The following is a 23,991-nucleotide window of genomic DNA, read 5'->3' on the forward strand; positions in this document are numbered from 1 at the left end:
CCTAGATTTGTATATACTACATACTTAGTATAGTAGTGGGACTAAAATAAATATATTAAAAATCCAATTAAATGCCTCGAAGAATTTGATGAATCATTACTTTGATTCATAAGTTTTGTTTGATGAACCATTACTTTGATTCATAAACTTTGCTTGGTGAAATATTACTTTGATTCGTAAGCTTTGCTTGGTGAAACATTACTTTGATTCATAAGCTTTGCTTGGTGATACACTTTTGTTTCAAAAAAGGTATTGTTTGATGCATAGCTCTATAAATAGAGGTTGCATGCCAATAGACATTCCATCTCATCTCCATATCATTTCTTATTTCTCTCTTAAATATCATCAAAGTTCTTAATTTCCCACAACACTTATATTTATTATTGCAATTTCCTTGTGCTAGGATTTTGATGTGTAGATTATGTCTCATTGTGAATTTCATTTTATCATCCCAAGCACCTTTGTGGGAGAAATATCACAATAGGATAGTGCATGAACGTCTTCTACTCATATCAAGTTTCAGAGCAACTTCTTTGATTGTCGCAACCTTATCTTCATGGTGTCCATTTGGTGATTTACAAAGCAAGAGTTATATTGCCATCCACACAAAGGGAAATACAAATCGGTTTTGAATTATTTGTATTTGCTCAATATGTATAATAGAAACCAGATAGACTCATAAGATCTAAAGATTTGGACTTATGATCTAGTATTTCTAAACACTAGTTGTGGGGCTGTATGAAACACACGCGGTCCCCCAAATTACACTATTAAATTTAATAATGCTATGTTAGATATTTCTATTAACAATTTGTATTATGTAAGAGCATCTCTTAAAAAATTAAGATTTATGGCTTAAATTTAACTTTAGAATATAGTAAAAATAAAATTTAAGTTTTATGTTAGGGGATCTACTAAAAATTGACTTTACATCGCATTCTATTATCATGTCATTGATCTAAAGCGAGGAGGGTTCAAAATCATTCTTTGTATTCTTGCTCTTAAATTAAAAAAAAAAAAGGTTTTAAAGTGTTATGCTTAATCCGGACGATAACAAACCTCAAGTTGTCACTCTCACTCACTCATTGAAATTTCAAACATTTGAAATGTGTATGGAGGTATATATATCAGTTATCTACATGCCCATATTATCAACGACTATTTCTTGTAATTCAACATTTCGACTTATATTGCCATCTTTTTCCTCAGGGAACAATTAGTGACCCAAAGATCAAATACGCAAAGAAAAGACAAAAAGCAATCCATACAATCTTCTGCAAATAAAAGCTGAGGCATGAGATTGATCTGATCTTCAAGTCTCAATATCAACGCCATTCAAGTATAATTCAACACTCTCGGTGTGCCCCAACGAGGCTGAAGTACTTTAGCAATATCATGCTCCATTCTTTGTCTGCATTTGATATGTCTCTGGCAATTTCTTCATGGAAAAGCTGGAAATCACAAAAAGGAAAAATAGGCATAATGAGCCAATCATTTTCGTCACTCGGGTTATTGAAGATGACAAACTTCAAGAGCTTTTTAAATTGATACCTTGGTGCGGCTATGTGGATTCATAGCCTTAAAATTAAAAATCTTCTACACATGGAATTTTCTTAGGTTGTCTATAAATTGTAGCTGAAGATGAATAAAGCAATTATACATCTGATGATCCAAATTCCAATTATCATTATTTGCATAAAAATAATTTATCATAAGAGTTAATACAAATCAACAAAGATGAAGGTCATTATTTCCAAAATCTAATAATTGTTCAGAACACTCTCACATGATACACTAACCTCCTAGCAAGTCGCGAATTAAAAAAAGCAAATTATGGTCGGTTTTGAGATATTTTAGAGTCATACTGTAAATTCATAAAGCAAATTAACTGACGAATAATATTACAACGGTTCAAAACCCTCTTTCATGATGTAGATACTTGATTTCCTGAAGCAAATAATCAAATAAATCATCTATCAAATCCAAGAGAATATCTTATACAAAAATATTCCAAGAGAAATATTCATCAATATATTCTTCTAATAAAAAATTAATAAATCAATCGAAATTAGTTAATAATCAATAAGCAAATAAAATAGTCCAACATCAAATTTCCAAATTAAAGATTTGAACCAGTAATTCAATCAACAAAGTGACAGCGGACAATCACAAATTGGATGATGATCACAAGTTGAATGACAAAATCTTAAGTATAAAATGTTGAAGAAATAAAAGCTTAACTGATGGTTAAAATTCATGATGTGTTAAGACTCTAAGCCCTTTTACACGAGAATGATTTAGGACAAGAAATGTGGATGTAATCTCTCTATATACTTGTCATTTAATATTCAAGTGAGATTCGAATTTGCGACTTTTTTCTCACGTTGGCTTTAAAACTTAAGCTCATGGTAGAACACTCAATATTTCTTATATACACAATCATAAAAAGTAAAAAGAAATTAGACAATTGTGCATAAAATTGACCAGAAATCTGACCTTTTTACAATTTTATTTGGCCATTGTTTGATACAAATTGATTGATCCAATCAAATTATTATCAAAATAACGAAATGGATGAGCAACACTTTCACCCACAGCCTAAGTCCGGCAAAGTGAATTACTGCATCAAATCTGTTATATGCACCAATAACCAGTCAAATTATTTAAATTTTCGACTCATTGCAGTATCTTATCATTACTTGTCCTAATATTACCAATGCACTACAATAATTGTGTTTATTTATGCATGATCCCCTGGTACCTCATTATCACACATTCCGTCATCTGATTTAGTGTCTTATTTGAATGCAGATTTGGATGGATGTCCTAGTATACGTGACTTTAATTTGGGTCTTGTATTTTTCGGTGACTATCTCATTTCTTAGTCTTAGTTCTGATTTTTAAGTGTTAGAACACATTATTTCGGTGTATTGCTGAGACTGAATATTGGGTTGATAATTTTGTGGTTGTATTTGGGTGGATTTGTGGCTGTATTTTTCGGTAGCTCATATTCTGTTAAATTCCAGGCTTTCGGATAGTTGCAAGTTTCGCTCGCTTTGAAGACTCTTCTTGAACCGTGGGACTCTTTAATCGCACTCTCCATTATGAGTATGAGTTGCAGTCTCTCTTCCCTTCCTAAACCCTGATCATAGTTTTCTATGAGCGAAATACACTGAATATGATGATGATAATGATTTGGGTGGATTAACAACCTACTTTAGAATTACGTTGTCCGTTACCTAATACGAGTATTGTCTTTTTTGTCTACTTTGATGATTTTAGTGTATATGTGATCTCATAATCCGTCCAACATCAACGGAGAGAAAATGTTGAGATGTATATGTTTTTTTATTTGTAAAAAAGACTCTTTTGGTCACATTGGAGTTTTTCATGTTTCCTCTTCTAATCATTATGCTGATATTTTCACAAAAGAGTTACTCCTTTCGTCGTTCCCCTCTTTTCGGTCTAGTTAGAGCTTTCAACCTTCTACCACTTTACCACTTTGACTACAAGGGTATATTAGGAACAAAATATTATCAAAAAATTAAATATTTTAATATCCCATAGTTTGATTATGTCAATATAGTATTAGATGATAATGAAAAATTAAAAACTAAAACTTTTTAATAATAAAGTTTCATTACCATGAGAATAACATAGTATTTTTCATAAAAATTTATGCTATAACTCATTTCCATTACCACTATGTAATACGAAACAAGTCCCTAGTACTTCGTAGTTACATAATCAAGTCAAGTATGACTTTATTGATAATAGTACGTAGATTCATATGCAATAATAATGAAGCATACCAAACATATATCATTAGGAAAATAATTAAGATAAATTTTGTAAATAAATATTAATCTACAAGATTTTATCTTAATTATTTTCCCAATATATACTCTATCCGTCCTTTTGATTTTGCATCAGAAATTTAAAATATGTGAGAGTTTTTTGAATCTTATAGTGCAAACTCAAACGTACACATAGAATACGTCTAAATATTTTTTTATTAAGCTTAGGTATGGCTTAGTAATTAGGCTTAGTTATTGGAAAGTTGGATGCATATTCCACCACCATTATTGTGTTGCAAATTGTAATAGAGGCTTGAAGTCATGGAGATTGAGCTGCTTGTTGAAATCCTGATAAACCAATACTTGATATTTGCCTAACTTCACACTTATCACTGATCCATTATCATGTCTATAAGATGCCTCCAGATCTATGCGATATATCACACCAGCATTCAATTGTTGTTCTGCTTTTATAGCCTTCAAGTACTTCATGGATCTTCCCTGCATTTTTTTATATCAACTGGAACGACTTAAATATTATTATGGTTTAAGGCGCAATTAATTCAAATTAATAGTGCAAGTAATAAGATGAAAATGCAATAAATAAGTTTTTATTCATCCTAATAATCCCATTTGATGACCGGGCATATTTACCGATGCAATAATTCTATTATTAATATCTCTAATTGTACATAATTGAAAATTGTAAAAAGTTGATATTGATAGTCTTTACATTGAGACGAATCAAATAAGATCCCACTTTACTATGTTATAACTTATAGATTAAGAATAAAATACAATCCTACTTGACTATGTTATAACTTATAAATTAAAAATATAATAAAAGTTAAGAGTGATTGATGAACAATGCCAAAAGTCAAATGAGACTATTAGGGTGAATAGGAGGGTGTAAATAATAAAGGGAGTGTTTGACAAATGGCTTTTTACTTAGCATTTTAGTTGACTTTTGGCTTTTGGTTTTTGGCTTGTTGATTGGTCAAACAACCGAAAAAAGTGTTTGATAATTAGCTTTTAAGCCAACTGAAAAGCTGGCCTTTAAGCCAAAATAAAAAAGCTACTCTAGTTAGCTGTTTTAGATGACTTTTGGCTCATTGACCCATTTTTCTCTAATAAACAACCAACATCTAATACCTAAATTTACCAAACATCTCCATAAATAGCTAGCTTAAAGACCAATAAAAATAACCAACATTTTCAATTGGTCAAACAAATCAACTAAAAAGCCATCAACCAATTGCGAACAACCAATTACCAAACATATAATAAAAGATTTACCAATTGGCTATGTCCTCCTATTGGGGCTGGGGCTGGGGCTAGGGCTAGAGCTAGGATTATAAATTATGTTTCAAGAATAGAGCTTAGATGCTCACTATTGAAAGGGCACACCCTAGCTTGTGTATATGCTTTAGCCTATATAACTTGGAAAATAAGATTAATAACTAATTAACCAATACTTCTTATTTAGTATGCTAAAAAAAATAGACGAATGATATTCATAGCCATAACAATAAAAATATATATCGATGTTTATATAACAAACTTAGGCAAATTATACATTATAACTCTATGAAATATCCATTATTTTAGTTATATATTAATAATAATTATTATATCACTTTATCATAAGAGTGACTAGTTTTTTTAATTAATGTGAAAACTATTTAGATTAAAAACATGTCCTTATAAATTTCATAAACTACCAATTATAATACTTTTTTTTGGAATTAACATAGAATAAAGGGTAAGAGCTTACATGTTCATTGTTATACTTGCTAATAGCCCAAGAAGCAATTTCTTGGATTTTTGGACTGCTTGGGTCAACAGGCACAAAGCCTCCATACCTCAACTTCTGTCCATAATAATTCATTCTTATTATTTCTTCAGATTTTTTTTATTTTGCAAACATAAATTTGTATATTTGTGTGGATTTATGTTTTATGTGTTGTTGTACACTCATATTTTATAGGATAGGAATTGGGAATCAACAATTTTATTCTTTTTATCTTCAGCCTAATTAAAGTGGTTTAGTGAATTTTTTATTGTCTCCTTGACTATTTTTGTTAATTTGTTTGATTCTTAGTTTTTATTTTTTTTTTATTATTTTGAGAATACACGTGGTAGAAAAATTGTTGGATTCTTATCAAGATCAACTATGAGTGTATGTTTGTTCCTACACAAACTCTTAAAACGTTATCACGGTAAAATAATTTTTAATGGAGTTAAATAATCAAAGTAAAATTGACACTTTAAATATAAAAATGATATTCTAACACAAAATTTGCTCTTGTCCCTAAGATATAACATGAGACTTAAGGTGAGACTTACGGGTTCAGAAATGGCCTCTTCTTCCAATGATTCATCCTCAAGAACTTCCTCCATATACAATTCGTCATCGTGAAAAAATGAGTAAATTAAGCTCCTGCTTCTTACACACGTGACCTAAATGCCATTTTTCATCACATTTAAAGCATAGGCCACGCTCTTGTTTCTCCTGAAACTCCCGATCGGACAAACGACAAATATTGGGTTTTTTGGTGGGTGGATTTGTGTTTGGGTTTGAGGTGGAAGGGATATTGATGTTGGGATGGTAGTTTGAATGTGGTGGGTTTGAGAGTAGTGAGAGTTTTTATAAGATTGTATGCGGACAATTTGGTTAGAGGTCCTTGTTAGAATTAATATGCGGAAGTTAGTGGGTTATTGTTGCAAGTTAGAGGAGGAGTAAAGATGAGTTGGACAATATTTTTGAATTGTTAAGTGAATATAGCTTACATTACTTCATTTTTCCGAAGTACAAGAAGTGGCTATTTATAGCCTTGGTAAGTCTCCTAGTTTCTAGGCTATTCTAGCTAAGCTTAGAGTGTTATACACTTTCTAGCATATTATATTCATATCTAGATAATTCTTGAGATTATTCTAGGTTGCTAATTCTAGATTTTTCCTAAGATTTTTACTAACAATATTCTAGAAACATGTTCTACAAGTTTCTTGTTTAGATTTTTTACATAGATTTTTCTAGATTAACATCTAATACTCCCCCTTAATCTGAAAAATCTTGAATTCCAAGCTGTCTTCTAAATTCGATGAACTTTTCCGTTGGAAGTGCCTTGGTAAATATGTCTGCGAGTTGCTCCCCTGTCTTGCAGAATTGTAGCTCGATCTCTTGTTTTTCGACCAATTCTCGAATGAAGTGGTGTCGTATCTCAATATGCTTTGTGCGACTATGGAAGACTGAATTCTTTGTCATGACTATTGCTGACATATTGTCACAGCTGACATATTGTCACAATAGATGGTAGTTGCATCTTCAATCTTTTGTTGTAGATCTTTTAGGATTCTTCTTAGCCATACTGCTTCACATGCCGCGCTTGTAGCTGATACGTATTCTGCTTCTGATGATGATAGTGCTACCGTAGCTTGTTTCTTTGATGACCATGAGATAGACTTGGACCCTAGCTGGAACACGTATCCACTCGTACTTCTTCGATCATCGATGCTTCCTGCCCAGTCACTATCCGTGTAGCCTATGAGCTTGTAGTCTGCTTCGGACTCGTACATTATCCCATAGCTTTTTGTTCCTTTGATATACCTGAGTATCCTCTTGGTTGCTGCTAAGTGAGCTTTGCTTGGCTCACTCATAAACCTTGAGATGATGTTGACTGCATGAATGATGTCTGGTCTTGTGTTTGTGAGATAGATGAGAGATCCGACCATGCTACGATAGAGCGATGCGTCTACTTTCTCCTTTCCATCATATTTGGAAAGTTTCTCATTCGTACCCATTGGTGTCGTCATTGGCTTGCAATCACTCATGTTGAAATTTTTGAGCATATCTTCAACATATTTCTCCTGTGAGAGAAAAATTCTTCCTGGACCTTGCTTAACTTGCATGCCAAGGAAGTATTTCATAGCTCCAAGGTCGGTCATCTCATATTCCGACATCATTGCTTTCTTGAAATCTTCGATCATTTTTGAGTTAGTGCCCATGTAAATAAGATCGTCTACATATAGGCACAAGATGAGAAAATCATGTGACTCTTGTGTCTTGATGTAAAGTGATGGCTCACTTGGGCTTTTTGTAAACCCATTTTGAATAAGATAGCCATCAATATTGCTATTCCATGCACGAGGAGCCTGCTTGAGCCCATAAAGGGCCTTTCGAAGGCGATACACCTTTTCTTCCTTGCCTTCGATTACATATCCTTGCGGTTGATCAACATATACTTCTTCTTTTAACTCGCCATTAAGAAAAGCAGATTTGACATCTTATTGAAAAACTTGTAATTTAAGTTGAGCTGCGAGTGCAAGGACTGACCTGATCGTCTCCATTCGAACAACTGGAGCATATGTCTCATTGAAATCAACTCCGGGTTGTTGTGAATAGCCTTTTGCAACTAGGCGAGCCTTGTACTTTTGAATGGAGCCATCTTCATTGTATTTGATCTTATAGACCCATTTGAGGCCTATTATTTCTTTGTCTCGAGGCTTGTCAACAAGCTCCCATGTGCGGTTTTTCTCGATCATCTTGATTTCTTCATTCATGGCGTCAATCCATTCCTCTTCTTGTGCTGCCTCTTGGAAGCCTTGTGGTTCGTTGGCAATGAGAGCCATGATAGCATGATTACACTGATATTTATCCAAGTAGGCTGGAGGACGTCTGGGTCTTTGTGATCGTCGAACTTCTTGTGTTGGACTTGATTCTGGTGTTGGACTCGAGCTTAATGGTGATCTAGGGCTGCTTGGTGGTGATCTTGGGCTGTTTGGTGTTGATCTTAGCCTGCTTGTGCCTTCGCCTTGGTCTGGGCTTGGAGGTGGAATGACTGACACTGGAACTTTTGGATTGTGAACTTCTGGATTGCTCTTGTTCCATTGCCACTGTGCTCCTTCATTGAATATAACATCTCTGGAGATGATCAACTCCTTGGATTCGGGCTGATAGAGACGATATCCTTTAGACTTGTCACTGCATCCAACGAAGATACATTTTTCTCCTTTTCCGTCTAGCTTATCCCGATTCTCCTTCGGGACGTGGGCATATGCAATGCACCCGGAAACTTTGAGGTGCTCAACCCTTGGCTTTCTTTTGTGCCAAGTTTCATACGGCGTCATGCTTCTTACCGCTTTTGTGGGAGACCTGTTAAGTATGTAAATAGCTATGTGGACAGCTTCTGCCCAAAAATGTTTAGGCAGATTTTTTCCTTGCATCATACTCTGAGCCATTTCAGCAATTGTCCTGTTTCTTCTTTCTGCAACACCATTTTGTGGTGGTGTGCGTCTGACTGTGAGCTCCTTTTTGATGCCGTGTTGTTTACAGAATTTGTTGAATTCATTGCTTGTGAATTCTCCCCCACGATCGGTTCTTAGAACCTTTATTGAATGCCCATTTTGTTTTTCTGTGAGGGCTTTAAATTGCATGAAGTGGGATAATGCTTCTGATTTTTTCTCCAAGAAATACACCCACATCATGCGTGAAAAATCATCCACAATCAACAAAAAGTATCCTTTTCCGCCAAGAGACGGATTCCTAGTAGGACCCCATATATCAGCATGGACAAGCTCTAATGGAGCTTTAGCCCTCCAAGATGAGGTTGGGTGATCTACGCATTTTGCCATAGATACAACCCTCATAAATTTTCTTTTCATTAGTGATTGGTGGTAGCCCAATCACCATTTCTCTATTTTTTAACAGTTTTAAACTGTCAAAATTTAAATGTCCGAATCTCAAATGCCACAATGCGGATTCATTCACCATTGTACTTAGGGCAGTATTAGACTCCAATTGCATTTTAAGTGGAAAAATTTTATTTGGAGCCATTTTAGTGGTAGTGATTAATTGCCCCTTTTTCTTATCATATATATGGCATTGATTATTATCAAATTTTACCATATAGCCTTTTTGGACTAACTGACCCACACTTAACAAATTTTGTGCTAGCCCAGGGACATAAAAGACGTCGGGGATGAATTTAGAGGAGCCATTTTTTGTTTTAACAACAATTGTTCCCTTTCCGAAAACTTCCTGATTACTCCCATCACCAAGAGTTATTTGTGATTTTATATTTTCATCAAGAGTGATAAAGAAATTTTTATTTCCGGTCATGTGGTTAGAACAACCACTATCAATGTACCATGTGTCATTTTGCTCTTCTTGAGCATTTAAACAAGTATAAAATAATTGATCATTAGAGTTATTATTTTCTATAAAATTGGACTCTTCTTTTTGCCGGAAATAACAATCTTTTTCAAAATGAGAGTGTCGTGTACATCTTTTACATTTGTACTGACAGTCTCTTGTGTTATGGCCATTTTTCTTACACAATATGCAAAAAGAGTTATTATCTCGGCTCCCTTGGTTTTTATAATTTCCTCTTCCCCGACCACGGTTATTAAAATTTTTCTTTTTTGGTTGAAAATTATTTTCATTGCAATTTTTATTTTCTCCATTAGAAAATTTTAATTTAGCCTGAAAGGCTTGTTCTACCGACTGCTCATCAAATCTACGCATTCTTTCTTCATGAGCCAATAGAGAGCCCGTTAGCTCAGTCATGTTGAGCAATCTTAAATCTTTATTAGACTCTTCTATAGCAGCCACTATGTGATTGAATTTTTTTGTAAGAGTTCGTAGTATTTTTCGGATTATTTTAACATCTTCAATTGTGTCTCCATTTGATCGAATTTGATTAACAATACTTGAGACTCGATCAACATAGGATTGAATTGATTCATTATCTGTCATTTGTAAGCTATCAAATTGACCCCACAAAGATTGAAGTTTAAAGAGTATTACCTTTTCCGAGCCTCTATATTTTGTCTCCAGGATACTCCACGCCTCCTTTGCCGTTGTAGCGGCCATGATCGTAGGTAGTATTGTTTCATCTATCCCACGATAAATTATGGAAAGGGCATAATGATCCCTTCTTATGTTTTGTTTATATTGGCCTCTCTTTGAGGCATCCCAAGAAGCCTCTTCATTGGCATCTTTGGGTTTCTCGTAGCCATCTTCAATAATTTCCCAAATATCTTGGGTGATGAAGATTGATTTCATTTGCATACTCCATTGATCAAATTTCTTCCCTTTAAATATAGGTATCCAATTAACTTGGGGATTAAAAATGTTTGTGTTTGTGTTTGAGTTTGTAGAGGAGACCATTCTATATTTTTTTTTTGTGGAGTTAATATAATGTTGATATGACGGTTAGAAGATGGATGATAAAAAGTGGAGGCTTTGGATTAAATTGGCTCTTGATACCAAATGTTAGAATTAATATGCGGAAGTTAGTGGGTTATTGTTGCAAGTTAGGAGAGGAGTAAAGATGAGAATATTAGATGTTAATCTAGAAAAATCTATGTAAAAAATCTAAACAAGAAACTTGTAGAACATGTTTCTAGAATATTGTTAGTAAAAATCTTAGGAAAATCTAAAATTAGCAACCTAGATTAATCTCAAGAATTATCTAGATATGAATATAATATGCTAGAAAGTGTATAACACTCTAAGCTTAGCTAAAATAGCCTAGAAACTAGGAGACTTTCCAAGGCTATAAATAACCACTTCTTGTACTTTGGAAAAATGAAGTAATGTAAGCTATATTCACTAACTTCCGCATATTAATGAATCTATTCCCAATCTATGGCCAAATTAAAAAAAAATTCCCACTTTCCTTAAAATGGGAAAGTATTTCCAAGTTTACCGTCCACGTAGGATTGCTTTGAGAATTTTTTTTTTTTTTTTTTTTTTAATAAAACCGCTACATGAAATGGCGGTTTTATTCATGCATCTGAAGTAAAACGCCATCTGAGATGGCGGTTTGGTTAAGTGAATTTTTTTTTTTAAAAAAAAAAAAAATTAATATGTGGAGTAAACCGCCACTTGAAGTGGCGGTTTGGTATCAATACAAAACAGCAGCTTCCTTCGACATTTTTCACAATTCATTTTGCTCTTCTTGCTTCTTGCCGGTATAACCCTAAAAAAAAAATTTCTTCACTCTCATTTACTTTAAATTTACAATTACTCTCATTCCACTAAACTAATCAACTACATTCCCATCTTCTCCTTGTGTACTAGTTTATTTTCATCCTCATTTAAGGTATGAATAAAACCCTAATTTTTGTTCAATATGCAAATTGTTTATTTTGTTCATTATTGTTTTGAATTGAAGTTATAAAAACGTTAAATGTTTGTTACATTCTATTGTTTTCATGATTTATGCTTACGTTTTACACATTTGTAGTTGAATTTTAGGATTTGTTTTGTATGCATATAAAGTGTTTGATAAAATGCTTCAATGAAAGTTTATTACTTTGTAGGGTTAGTTTAATGGTTTTTGTATATATTCATGCTATTTTTAGCTACTAGGGGTGAAATGAACTTTCTAACAAGTGTTGTAATACCTTAATATCACAAATTCTTGTATTCAAATTTACACTTCCCTTACTCACATTGAACAATTAAGTGTATGTGAAATCAAATGAAAAATATGTTTGTACTTGCAGAATATAGATCATTATCCCGTTATAGTGTATTGGGGTGGGGAAGTAAGTTATACTGGATCCGATGTTGGATATAATGGAGGATTAAATACAGTGATGTTTATCCATCGTCAAAATACGACTTTTGAGGTGTTTGTTAGCAAAGTGTATGATGTAATTGGTTGTGATCGCAACTCTTATATGTTAAAAATGGAGATGAAATACCCGGTGACTGGGAAAAATGTGTTAGTCCCTATGAAGAATGATGAAAGCATAAGTGCTCTTGCTTATGCGGCATCACAAGCCCCTGGAACGGCAATGGAGGTTTATGTTGAATTGGTTGCAAATTTGGATAATGCGAGGGAAGTCATGACTAGCATGGAACTTCCAGAATCAGGTCCTAGTGTACGCCATGATACATTCACAGAAATGTTAAGTAACCCGAATTACGTTAGTGAGCACTTGGATGAGTTTACCTCTCCAACTCATTCACGTGGCATTGGTGGTGGTGTAATGAACACCTTTTCCACGAGTCACTTGGGTAGGCTTAATGCGAACGAGGTTGACTCTTTAGATCAGGAGGATGAGCATATTGATTCTGATTCAGAAGAGGATGATGAAAGAAGAGAAGCTCTAGATGCAGCGATTAGAGATGGTGCTCCATCTCAAGATTGGCTTAGAATTGATGAGGTTGATCAAAGATTGATTGATGCATGGATGACCTGGAACGATGACAACTCCATGAATGAAAATGGAGACTTTAGGATAGGGCAAGAGTTTAGCTCCTTAGACCACCTTAAGAAGAATGTTAAAGCATGGGCGATTTCTAACAATAAGAAAACACGTGTAGCTTTTGTGGATTTAGTGGGCATAATAAGAAAACATGCCCTCGAAGGTCAAGAAAGTATGTTTTTTTTTTAATAATATGTTGCATCTAATAATATTTATATGATTATTATAACACTTATGTATGTAACAGCGATCATGGTGATGCCGGGCCCAGTTGATCCATCAGTGCTTACGCTTCAGGCGACCCACAGGAGCGTAGCTGCGTGGGAGGGCTCCACTGCCCAATTGGTTACTCGTCAGCACTACCAGGCGAGTATGTTACGGTGGGAGGTGGATGATAGGGTGTTAGACGTAGTCGAGCTAGCTGGTTTCAGATACATTCACCGGTTGTTGGGCGGGGGCTTGGAGCTCGATCGAGCTCTTATCACTGCATTGGTGGAGAGGTGGAGGCCAGAGACACATACATTCCACCTCACAGTTGGCGAGGCAACGATCACGTTGCAAGATGTGGCAGTTATCATGGGACTACCGGTTGAAGGACAAGCAGTCATTGGTCATGGGGAGGGAAATTGGCCAGCATTAGTACATGAGCTGCTAGGGGTTAGGCCGGAAAACCCTCAAGACCCCACCCAGCCCAAGATCATCGTTGGATCGTCATTGAAGCTGACTTGGCTCCGACAGCATTTTAGCGCGCTTGAGGATAATGCAGATGATGTGACGGTTGACAGACATGCCCGCGCTTACATCTTGTACCTGTTTGGATGCATCTTGTTTCCAGACAAGAGCGGCGACTCGGTACAGCTGATCTATCTCCCTCTACTGGGAGATTTGGAGCGCGTAGATGAGTACAGTTGGGGAAGTGCTACCCTGGCGTATCTGTATCATAACTTATGTCGAGCATCTCGTAAGGGTGCCAAGGACATTGGTGGATGCTTGATGTTATTACAGATATGGTCATGGGAGCACATTCATATAGGGAGGCCAATTATTCGGACGGTTCGACCGGATGGGCAAAATGATCAGGAAGATGACGCGGATGATTTTGAACCGATATTAGGGTCACAGCATCGGCGCGGGGTGGATCCTTTGGCAGTAAGGTAGCAACACTCAATTCACTATTCAAATTCATAATTTCACTATTTTATGATAGATGAAAATGTTAATCAATGTTTATTTGTTTGCAGCTGGCTTCGCGTATATCTTTCGAGATCCCACTCCCCACATACTCTCGTCTACTACAGGGACGCACTAGATCGACAACGGGACGAGCAGATTAGTAACATTTACTATTTGTATTAGTTATGAATAAATTGTATACATTACTAAGCATATTGATTTCTATTACAGATGACATGGCAGCCTTACACAGCGGCTAAGATGGAAGCTTTACCGCACATATGTACATCGGGCCACGAGATTTGGAGATCGTGTTGTCCTCTTATTTGCTTTGACATCGTCGAGCTACATCTACCGGATCGTGTCATGCGTCAATTCGGTTTGGAGCAAGTAATCCCGCAAGCCTGTGACACCCAACCTCAACTACATGCGATCGATCGGAGGACTGGGGACAAGAACTACCTCGTACGACATAGATCACATGTAGATGCGTGGAACGACCGAGCATCTACATTGGTTGGAGGAGATAACTTCACAGGTCATAGCTCTGCTATGTACATGAGTTGGTACAGGCGCATCTCGATATTACGCCTAACGAACACCGCAATTGCGCAGCCAGGATCACATTACCATCCGACATCTACGTTTCTGGTACGTTTTCTTTCAACACTCATAACAAATAGTAATAGTTTTAAGTAACTCTTTTAACAATATAATGATAACAAACAGGCTGAGCGCATCCGATCGGTGCTCATACAATGTAATGACACGATTCAAGGGGCCGCTACATCGCCAGTTGACGTGGGGTATCGGCTATGTTCTCAGATCTTAGGCTCCATTAACGCGTCGTTGACCGATGCATTGAGTCAGGCGGGTTATGAGTACCTCATACCGACTCCACCCGTCATTGGCGAGGTAGATGACGCATTCCACACTCCTTCTCCAAGGAGTTCAGCCCATCGAGGTAGCTCTTCCGGAGGATCCAGTTCTCGGTCCACAAGAGGCCACCAGCGTTCATCTACTCGAGGTCGGTCTTCCAGATCGCCATCAACATCCGCTACTATGTCGCCGTTCGTTCCCCCGTCTTCCATCAACACTCCTCCTCCACATCCATCGCCTCCGCAAAGGATTATCACATATCAGCGTGCTAGTCAACGACGAGCTCCTGCTCTTAATGTCATTGCGGAGGTTGACGAGTTCACACCATCATCATCCACCGGTGCGCAAAACAAAAGGGGCCGGGGGTTGTAGTTTAACAAACTTTGTATATTCTTATATGACTTGAACTTCTTGTATGAGTTTCCATAATTGTAATATATCTTTGTATTATTTTCATATTTATTTTTTTTAGAACAAGCCGGTTCGTAATTGATTATTATGGAATTGATGGTATTGAACTACTTTAATGCATGTTGCGTTCAATATTTTAAAATGAAAGAAAAAAAAAAAAAAATCAGACCACAAGCAAGTGGCGGTTTGCCTGGACCAAACCGCCACCTGAGATGGCGGTTTGCCTTCACCAAACCGCCACTTCATGTGGCGTTTTTGTGCTTAAGGCAAACCGCCATCTCAAGTGGCGGTTTTGTCTGAAAAAATAAAAAAAATAAATAAATTTTCCACGTGGACGGTATTGTGGGAAATAATTTCCCAAAAAATGCAAAGTGGGAATTAATCTGTTTTTTAGCATTAATCTGGGAATAGACTCCATATTAATTCTAACAGTCCTAGGGGTATATCCGGAATTTCGGCTCCAATAGGCATGGGACTAAAAGTTTTTCTTCTATATTTAAGGTCCACTCCATCGCCTGCTCCAGGTTCGAAGGTCCAAGGACACGCAACTCTGTTTTGATTTTGTCATCCAATCCCTTTATGAAGGCTGCCAACATCTCCTCTTTAATGCCTGTTAATGGAGTTGCCATTACACAAACTGCTTCCTATACTCCTCAACCGACCCTTCTTGAACCACCAATAAGAGTTGTTCACATAAGGAACCCGCCTTCCTCGCTCGAAAATGTCGCAACAGCAACTCCTTCATCTCACTCCATCTAGTGATTGGGCGCCTCCTATGTTCCCATTGGTACCATAAAATGGCATCTCCGTCCAACCCTATCACTGCCGCTTCGAGCTGCTCGGTTTCCGTCAACTGATAATAGTTGAAGAAACGCTTTGCCTTAATGATTCACGCATCCGGACTTTCACCAGAAAACACCGGTAACTCCAGTCTCCTCAGCCTTACATGGTGGTTCTCCCTCGCCTCGGTTTTTCTTCCTGCGAATTTGACCTTCTCGGAATGTCAAATCCATCGCCCTGAACAAACAGATCTTCATTATTTTTTCGAATATCCTCTGTTTCACCCCGAGCAATTTTTGGCGAATTCGTACCCCGTAATTTCTCCAGTAATTTTGCTTGAGCTTCTTGAGCCCTAGCTTGCTCGATATCCATCTTGTTTTGAAACCAAGCCATCATGATATTCATTCTTTCTTCGAAATTCTGTGACAACATTTCGATTTGTCCAGGTATTGACTCCTTAAGCTGCTGAATCTCATTTTCATGGAGATCCAGATGCGCACTCTGATTTGGAGCCATGATTGCTCTGATACCAGATGTTAAGACACGACAACGTTATGATTCACAAGAATTACTACACAAGAAAACAGAAAAAAATAAGAGAGAAGAAGAAGAGAATTAGGGGAAGAGTTAATTGTATTAAGGCAGTTGCCAATGTAGCTAGAGCACTTCGAGTGACCCCTTACTCCGGTACAGAATACTCAGCTATTACAATATTCAAAGATGATTTCATTCTCTTCACCCTCTTCCTTATATAGACATCATAAGAGAATCTACTAACAGCTTGACGCCTCATAACAAACTTTAGAAATGCATAACAAAGTGTACCACCTCAGCAAAACAGAATGGTGCTCAAGATTTCTAAAAGCTTCTAGACAGTCCTTCCTTTTGCTCTACTATACGTAAATCGTATAGGAGGACGGACTTGAGTCGTAACAACCCACCATAAAAGAAAAGGCAAAGCTCTGTAGATAAACAGCAACAAATAAAGATAAGATGTCGAAAGATGCAAAAGACAAGGCAACCACTCAATAATTGCAGAAACAATGTCCACCAAATTTCCAGGAATTTCAAAGTGCAATCGTGTAAAAGCCATCAAACTTCAAAAAATTCAGGACTTTCAAAATGGACATAATTAAATCCATAAACAATGAATTTTACATTGATGGAACTGTTAACTAGATCAACAGTAACTGTGGTACAATCTCTGAGAGTTGAGAAACCATAAAGAATATATGGAGCATTGAAATAAAACATTAATTACATCATCACTGCTATACAAGAGTCAATCACCTTAACATGATGTCACTGTCAGCCACATAAGTCTTTGGCTCTCTTCAAGCATGATAACTGAGGATGTAACGGTAAATGTAAGTCAAACATAAGAACAATATCTAGGCATAGTTAGATAATCAAAAGTCAAGAATCAAACTTCTGCACACAGAAACATGATATAAATTTAATAGTGGATATGTGATTGTAAGGTTAAGCAAGATTCCTGATTCTAAAAGATTTATGCATACAGTTTCTACAAAATGGATGCATTTCCGAACCACTTGTGTTGCGATCTGCCAGTTCTCTAAACAGTATTGTAAATCAGATGCATCAAAGTGAGAATATGGTCATATGAATAAAAGATTGAGTGGCGAAACCTTTATCGCAGGCTTTCTTAACAATGGTAACATATAATTCTAGTAAGTTCATTGCCTCTTTTGCTAAAACTTCATTAGAAGGGAAAAGTGCAAAAGCTAAAAACTGAGTATGGAGTAGATTCATTGTTCCAAAACTCCAGGATAAAGTCTGCTAGTTGGTTACACACTTAAACCTATAGCTCCAGTAAGCTGGGAAGTGGGACGTAATAAGGTCCATACGAGGATTAAATGCATAAATGTGGGCACAAGCTAAGAATTATGCCCACCTCTTGCTACACAGTAGTTTTAATTAACCTGACCTTCTCTTGTTTTTGGCTTGTTGCAGTTTACATTGAGAGGTTATGATATTTGAAAATTATGGAAGGTGTTTTACATGAAGGAGAAGAAGAATAAGTTTCGATACAGCGCACAATTGACTGGCTATCAGCTTTGATGTAAATGTAATAAACCTGGAAGACTCCAAACACATGCCTTTAGCAATTAGGACTCAAAGTCTCAAACAATACACTCTAAGCACATAAAACACACACAAAACAAACCAAACATTGGGATGTAAAAAAAAACATAGAAAGTAGAAAAAAATGACAGAAAATCAATTAAAAAAACCTGCACATAATGAGAGAACTCCAATCCTCAACAGAACTTGAGTCTTGAAGGGACCAAGCAAGCTGCATATCAACATATCATAACAGATCAAAAGAAGATGATCAAATGCAAGATTGAGAAAATAAATTAAAAGGTGCAACTTCAAGATCAAAAGGTGGGAAATCATCAATTTGTTTGTAAATCCAACTAGAAAACAGAGGCAAATCGTATAGAAGCCTTTCTCGACACCATCAAAATACAATATTGGGAGAACACTCTTTATCTTCCACGCTAACAAGGCCACAGCTTTGTACAAAATAGCCTTAATGCCAACAATATGAGATAAATCATTGTGGAAACTTGTTGTTAACGAACACTATACTTTATTTGCCCTATCTATTGCTAATCATTTACTAAGAAAATCATCATAAATAATAATCTACATATATTTTCCTTCTCAATTCATTCCTATAGATTATTATATCTTAGTTTCAAAAGTGCGCCTAAGGCAAACACCACGGGGCTCAGGCATGCGATGGGTCGGGCATCTTTTCCTTGAAGTGAGAGCTTCATAGCGCCTAAGGAGTTCATCTTAGAACGTCTTATGATCTAATCCACAAAAGAAGCTAATTGATGTGGGCATTCATCAAGCATTTTACACTTTCTTCTTTTCTTTATTTCTCTTCTTTTTCTAGGTTTTATCTAAGGTTTTTTCTAGATTTCACACCCAAACGCTAGCATCTTCAATTGAAATTAGAGCCTGAAAACCCTTGGCGCTTTAGACGCCTTTTAAATTAAGTGTCATATGCTCTGAAAACCCCAAATTTTTATTTCATGCTTCCAAAAATACCTAACTACTTGAAAAACCTTATCAAAATGACGATCCAAGAAACCTGCAGCACTTAAAAGCACCGAAGCACGCTGTGATACAGAAAGAAGAATGAGCGGAAAGACAGAAACAATAGAGGTTTAGAAAAAATTGACAGAAAAACTCCATAACCACCAAGGCATCAATTTCACCCAAATTCCAACGACATTTACCTAGAGCACTAACCCTAGAAAAGAATTAATGTGAAACCGTAATGCGACAACCCAATACAATGCACCTAATCAAGGCAGCTCTCAGTTTAATCAAGAAAACTGTACCAAATCAAATAGTATAATCAAATTATAATTATTAACAGCTATAAACATTGATTTCCATCAACCTCACTAATTATTCCTCTATCTCCTAAATTCCGTTAAAGATCTTCCCATCAAAGTTGAGGCAATTTATCAGATAGCGACATCATTCCCGTCAAAATTGAATACAGATAATCTCTCATTCTCAAGAAGCTGACTTCAAAACCACCAAAAATCAGGCCAAAAAATTCACTATTAAACGAAATTTACAGTAATTATAACCCTAATTCAAAATTTATCATCGCGAAAAATGAACAGAATCAAATTAGGGAGGAAACACTATAGAATATCAAACCATAGACAAAAAAGAAAGTAAAAATTCAGAGCAATTAATCAAAGAAACTAAAGAAGTATTCAAATATCAAAACAAATGCACAAAAACAAATCAAAGGAAACAAAAACGAGAGGAGGGATTTCATACAACCATACCTGGTGCTGCGCAGAAAAGATATCGAGAAAAACGGTACGGTCACCCTCCTCACCGGTTCCATGGAACCACCTCGGAACCGTGAACCGGAACCGGACTGTTGACCCGCTCTACCGGTTCCATGGAACCGCGAACGAACCGTCCCGTCAACCCGGCCAGAACTAGCCGTTATTTTTGAAAAAACCAGCCGTTGCAAAATGCTCTATAAAAAAGGAAAACATTTCATTCATTCATTCACACATTCTCATCTACAACTCTTTCTAATATTTTCTCTACTTACTTAACTGCCTAATTATTCTCTGAATTACTTAGTCTCTTAATTTTTAATTATTTCTTTAAATAAATATTAGTCTATATTTATCATGTCTTTATTTTTGAAAAAAGTTAACAAAAAAGTTAATAAAGTGTCAAAATTACTAGGAGGATCTTGCTCCAACCGAAAGGCTACTTCTACTCCGATGGCATCAATTAAACCTTCGGTTAAAAACTATGAGGATAATTATGCAAATGAAGTGGAAAAAACAATACAAATTGAAGAAAAAGAAGATGAAGAGGAGGAACCAGCAACTCCTAATAGGTTAATTAGATCTCAAGAATCATCAACAAGATCAAAAGGAGTACAACAATCACAACAAGGTATACATTTTAATTATAATCGTAATAAAATGATTGAGGAATTTTCCAAATATGTAATTATTGATGACTTACCACTTAACCATGGTGAAAATCAAGTTTATGAATATTTCACTAGGAAAACTTTACAACCACAATATAGAGCGGTGTCTAGTAACACTCTTAAACGTTGCACAATTAAATTATATGAACAAAAACGTTACAAATTAATAGAAATGTTTAAATTTTTCAATAGTAGGGTTAGCTTAACAGTTGATATTTGGTTTGCTCCCCCATATAGTGAGCCTTATATGTGCGTAACGGCATATTGGATAGACCATAATTGGTTTATTCAAAGAAGAGTTATTGCCTTTGAAATACTACATGAAAAACATGATGGTCATAACATAAAATCTAAATTAATAGACATATGTAGAGAATGGAACTTGTTAGATAAGATTTTCTCTTGTTCAGTAAATAATGTATCCTCAAACATAAAATGCATAGAACTTTTACATGACGAACCTGCTTTTAGTTCGATTCTAGGTGGTAGATTATTACATGTACGATGTTGTGCTCATGTCATTAACATATCTTGCGAAGATGGTATAACACAATTATCTGGTTTATTAGATCCTATTAGAAGTATAGTTAAGTGGCTTAGAGTAGCACAAGTAAAGAGAAGGTATAAACAACTATGTGCACAATATGGATTAAACAAGGTATATTGGCAGTTAGATATTCCGACCCGTTTGAGCTCGACCTATGATTTGTTGAAAAAAGCCATTAAATATCGTCCCGTCATAACCCAATTATATAACGAATTTACGGAGACGGGTATAAAAAATGAAGAGTGGGAACTAGCTATAAGTATACAAAAAATATTAGAAGCATACGATCATGCTATTAAGACCTTTTCTTACGTGTACGAACCTAACATCCACTTAGTAATAAGTGAATGTATTACTATTTTTTATCATCTTGTTAACCACAACAATGATGACACTAATGAATTATTAAAGCCAATATTAAAGAGTATGATGGATAAATGGAAGGAATATTTCACTGATTTTCCATATATTTATGGAATAGCCGCAATTTTAGACCCAGTTCTTAGGACGGAAAATCTATCCAAGTTAATAGGTTATTATTATCATTGTGTTGGTCGTCCACAAAGTGATGTGGATAATTATATTGAAAATTGTATGAAGCTTTTAGGAGAACTTTATGAGTTCTACACAAGTGTATATGACCCTAATCGCGATATGTCTAGGCGTTCTAGCATTTTGGTACGTCCAATGAGGTTTCACCCTATTATAGAAAACATACTAAATAAAGATGATAGTTTTATAGAGTCTTCTTCTTCTTCATCCTCTTCACATGTAGAAATACATAATTATTTGAAACATCATTTTGAAATTGTACTTGATTATTTCAACATTTTAGAATGGTGGAAAGAAAAATCAATAAAATTTCCCATATTGTCGAGAATTGCAATGGATATCCTTGCAATTCCTGCTTCTACTATTGCGTCGGAGGCCGCTTTTAGTGCAGGTAGCAGCTTCGATGAAAAGAGATCTCATCTTGCTCCACATACTATACAAATATGTGTTTGCAAGAAAGATTGGGATCAAGCTGATATCCGAACACAAGGACTCAAGAGCGATGATGATCAAGATGATGATGATCCGTGGATGATGATGGATACATCCGCATCATCAGGAGAAGAGATAGCGGGGACATCGAATCAAATAGATTATGGTGACGAAGATGAAGATTAAGATCACGCAAATCGGCCAACGATCAATAACTAAAAATAAAAGGTATGACAAGAACTACGTGAGCTTTGATTCCTTCGGGATACGTAGGCAGCTTAGTATTCTTTTAGGATACTTGGTTCAAGTCCATTTTCTCTTTTTTATAAATCATCTTTATAATTAATGTATAATTTTTTTTTATTAACTTTATTTCAGTTTCATCTTTTTAGTAAATATATTAATAACGATTGACATGCAACGAATTTCGATAATAATCAACAAAGGTATGTCCATATTATTTTAATATTTTATATGATTCTTTATATTTATATTTAAAGCAAAAAGAAAAGACTTGTGTCACTTGTACCTATGGTCCGACCCCAGCAACCCCCGAGTTGAACCGTTAAGAACCGCCAAGGAACTGTCTGAATCCACCTGAAACCGAAACCAGAACCCTACGATCCAAATTAGGTTTCACTTTTTTGGAACCGGAACTGAAATCGGTCAAACCCAGATGGCAGTCATCATTACCTATGGGTAAGGAAAGGGAATTAATCATGGTATCGTTTTTCGTTGAGACGATCTAAGAACATGAGTTATTTAACCCATGGATAGAGTGCATCTCATGGTGACACTATCTTATACAATTGACCATGGCATTTATTTTAATAATCATTATTATTATTATTATTTTAATAATAATTATTACACATCATAATTATTTGAATAATAATAATTATTACACATCACAATTGACCATGGCATTTATTTTAGTTATTGATATTTTTATGATTAATAATCAATCTATTTGATCTTGACATAATTAATAGGAGTAATAATCAAGACTACATCAAATCATTCAACATATGAGTTTTGTTAGAATTAAACTTATTAAATCATATTAGATTCTCGCATTGATTTCTCTTCCAAAAAGCATTATATGAGATGAGATTGTTTAACATTATAATGAGACGAGTTTATACAATCAGTTTATAAAATTTAAGGTTAAGGTTATAATGAGATTCTCGCAGTGATCACGTTAAGGTTATATAAAATTTCTTTTATCAATAGAGATTTCCAATTAAATATTGGTCTAAATAATAAACTTCGCACAATTCCTTTTCTTTTCAAGACTGCATCACGCAATGAGTTCTTACTCTGATATTATTTGTTGTTTAATTCGAAATGAGTATCACAAAACGAGGGTGAATTGTAGTTATTTTGTTTAATATTCTGTGATTTCTTGCATAATTTAAGAATCGGATTGATAATAAATATTAAATAAAAAATAAAATGAACACAGAGATCTAATGAGAAAATTATCGAAAATTTGAACTAAATCGGCAAAATAATATAAAAAAGTCAACCAATAAATAATATTTTAAAATATTTTTCAAAGTAAATACTTTTTGCCAGAGCTGTTAGTAATAGCGAACAAAAAAAATAGTAAAAAAAATCAAATTATTTGTTCGCTGAACAAAATAATATTGGTCAAATAAAAGTCAATCTTGGTGGAGAAA

At 35.3% G+C, this 23,991-nt stretch overlaps 3 protein-coding genes and 1 long non-coding RNA gene across 4 annotated transcripts in view; 1 reads left to right on the plus strand and 3 right to left on the minus strand.

Annotated features, from left to right (window-relative positions):
- Positions 1 to 3,711: 3,711 nt before the first annotated feature.
- LOC130815369 (multicystatin-like) lies at positions 3,712 to 5,739 on the minus strand. Its single transcript, XM_057681817.1, has 2 exons — positions 5,572 to 5,739; positions 3,712 to 4,298 (listed from the first exon to the last, which is right to left on the minus strand). The coding sequence occupies exons 1-2, from the start codon at positions 5,683 to 5,685 to the stop codon at positions 4,083 to 4,085; spliced, it is 330 nt and encodes a 109-aa protein (XP_057537800.1). The 5' UTR covers positions 5,686 to 5,739; the 3' UTR covers positions 3,712 to 4,082.
- Positions 5,740 to 9,490: 3,751 nt separating this feature from the next.
- Positions 9,491 to 10,860, minus strand: LOC130815716 (uncharacterized). The gene is made up of 3 exons (XM_057682201.1): positions 10,297 to 10,860; positions 9,700 to 10,125; positions 9,491 to 9,511 (listed from the first exon to the last, which is right to left on the minus strand). Exons 1-3 carry the CDS (start codon positions 10,858 to 10,860, stop codon positions 9,491 to 9,493), a joined length of 1,011 nt encoding a protein of 336 aa, XP_057538184.1.
- A 157-nt stretch (positions 10,861 to 11,017) lies between these two features.
- The window catches only part of LOC130815718 (uncharacterized), a 102,186-nt gene continuing 89,212 nt past the window's right edge, over positions 11,018 to 23,991 (plus strand). Inside the window, exons 1-2 of the mRNA XM_057682202.1 lie at positions 11,018 to 11,069; positions 12,352 to 12,974. Coding sequence (XP_057538185.1) covers positions 11,018 to 11,069; positions 12,352 to 12,974 — 675 coding nt within the window. The remainder of the gene's footprint in view (positions 11,070 to 12,351; positions 12,975 to 23,991) is intronic.
- Positions 15,815 to 19,576, minus strand: LOC130814954 (uncharacterized). Its single transcript, XR_009042510.1, has 3 exons — positions 18,515 to 19,576; positions 17,550 to 17,606; positions 15,815 to 17,221 (listed from the first exon to the last, which is right to left on the minus strand). It is a non-coding gene; the product is annotated as an uncharacterized LOC130814954 (long non-coding RNA).

The sequence above is a fragment of the Amaranthus tricolor genome, chromosome 6 (assembly GCF_026212465.1).
Source record: "Amaranthus tricolor cultivar Red isolate AtriRed21 chromosome 6, ASM2621246v1, whole genome shotgun sequence".
Classification (NCBI taxonomy): Eukaryota; Viridiplantae; Streptophyta; class Magnoliopsida; order Caryophyllales; family Amaranthaceae; genus Amaranthus; species Amaranthus tricolor.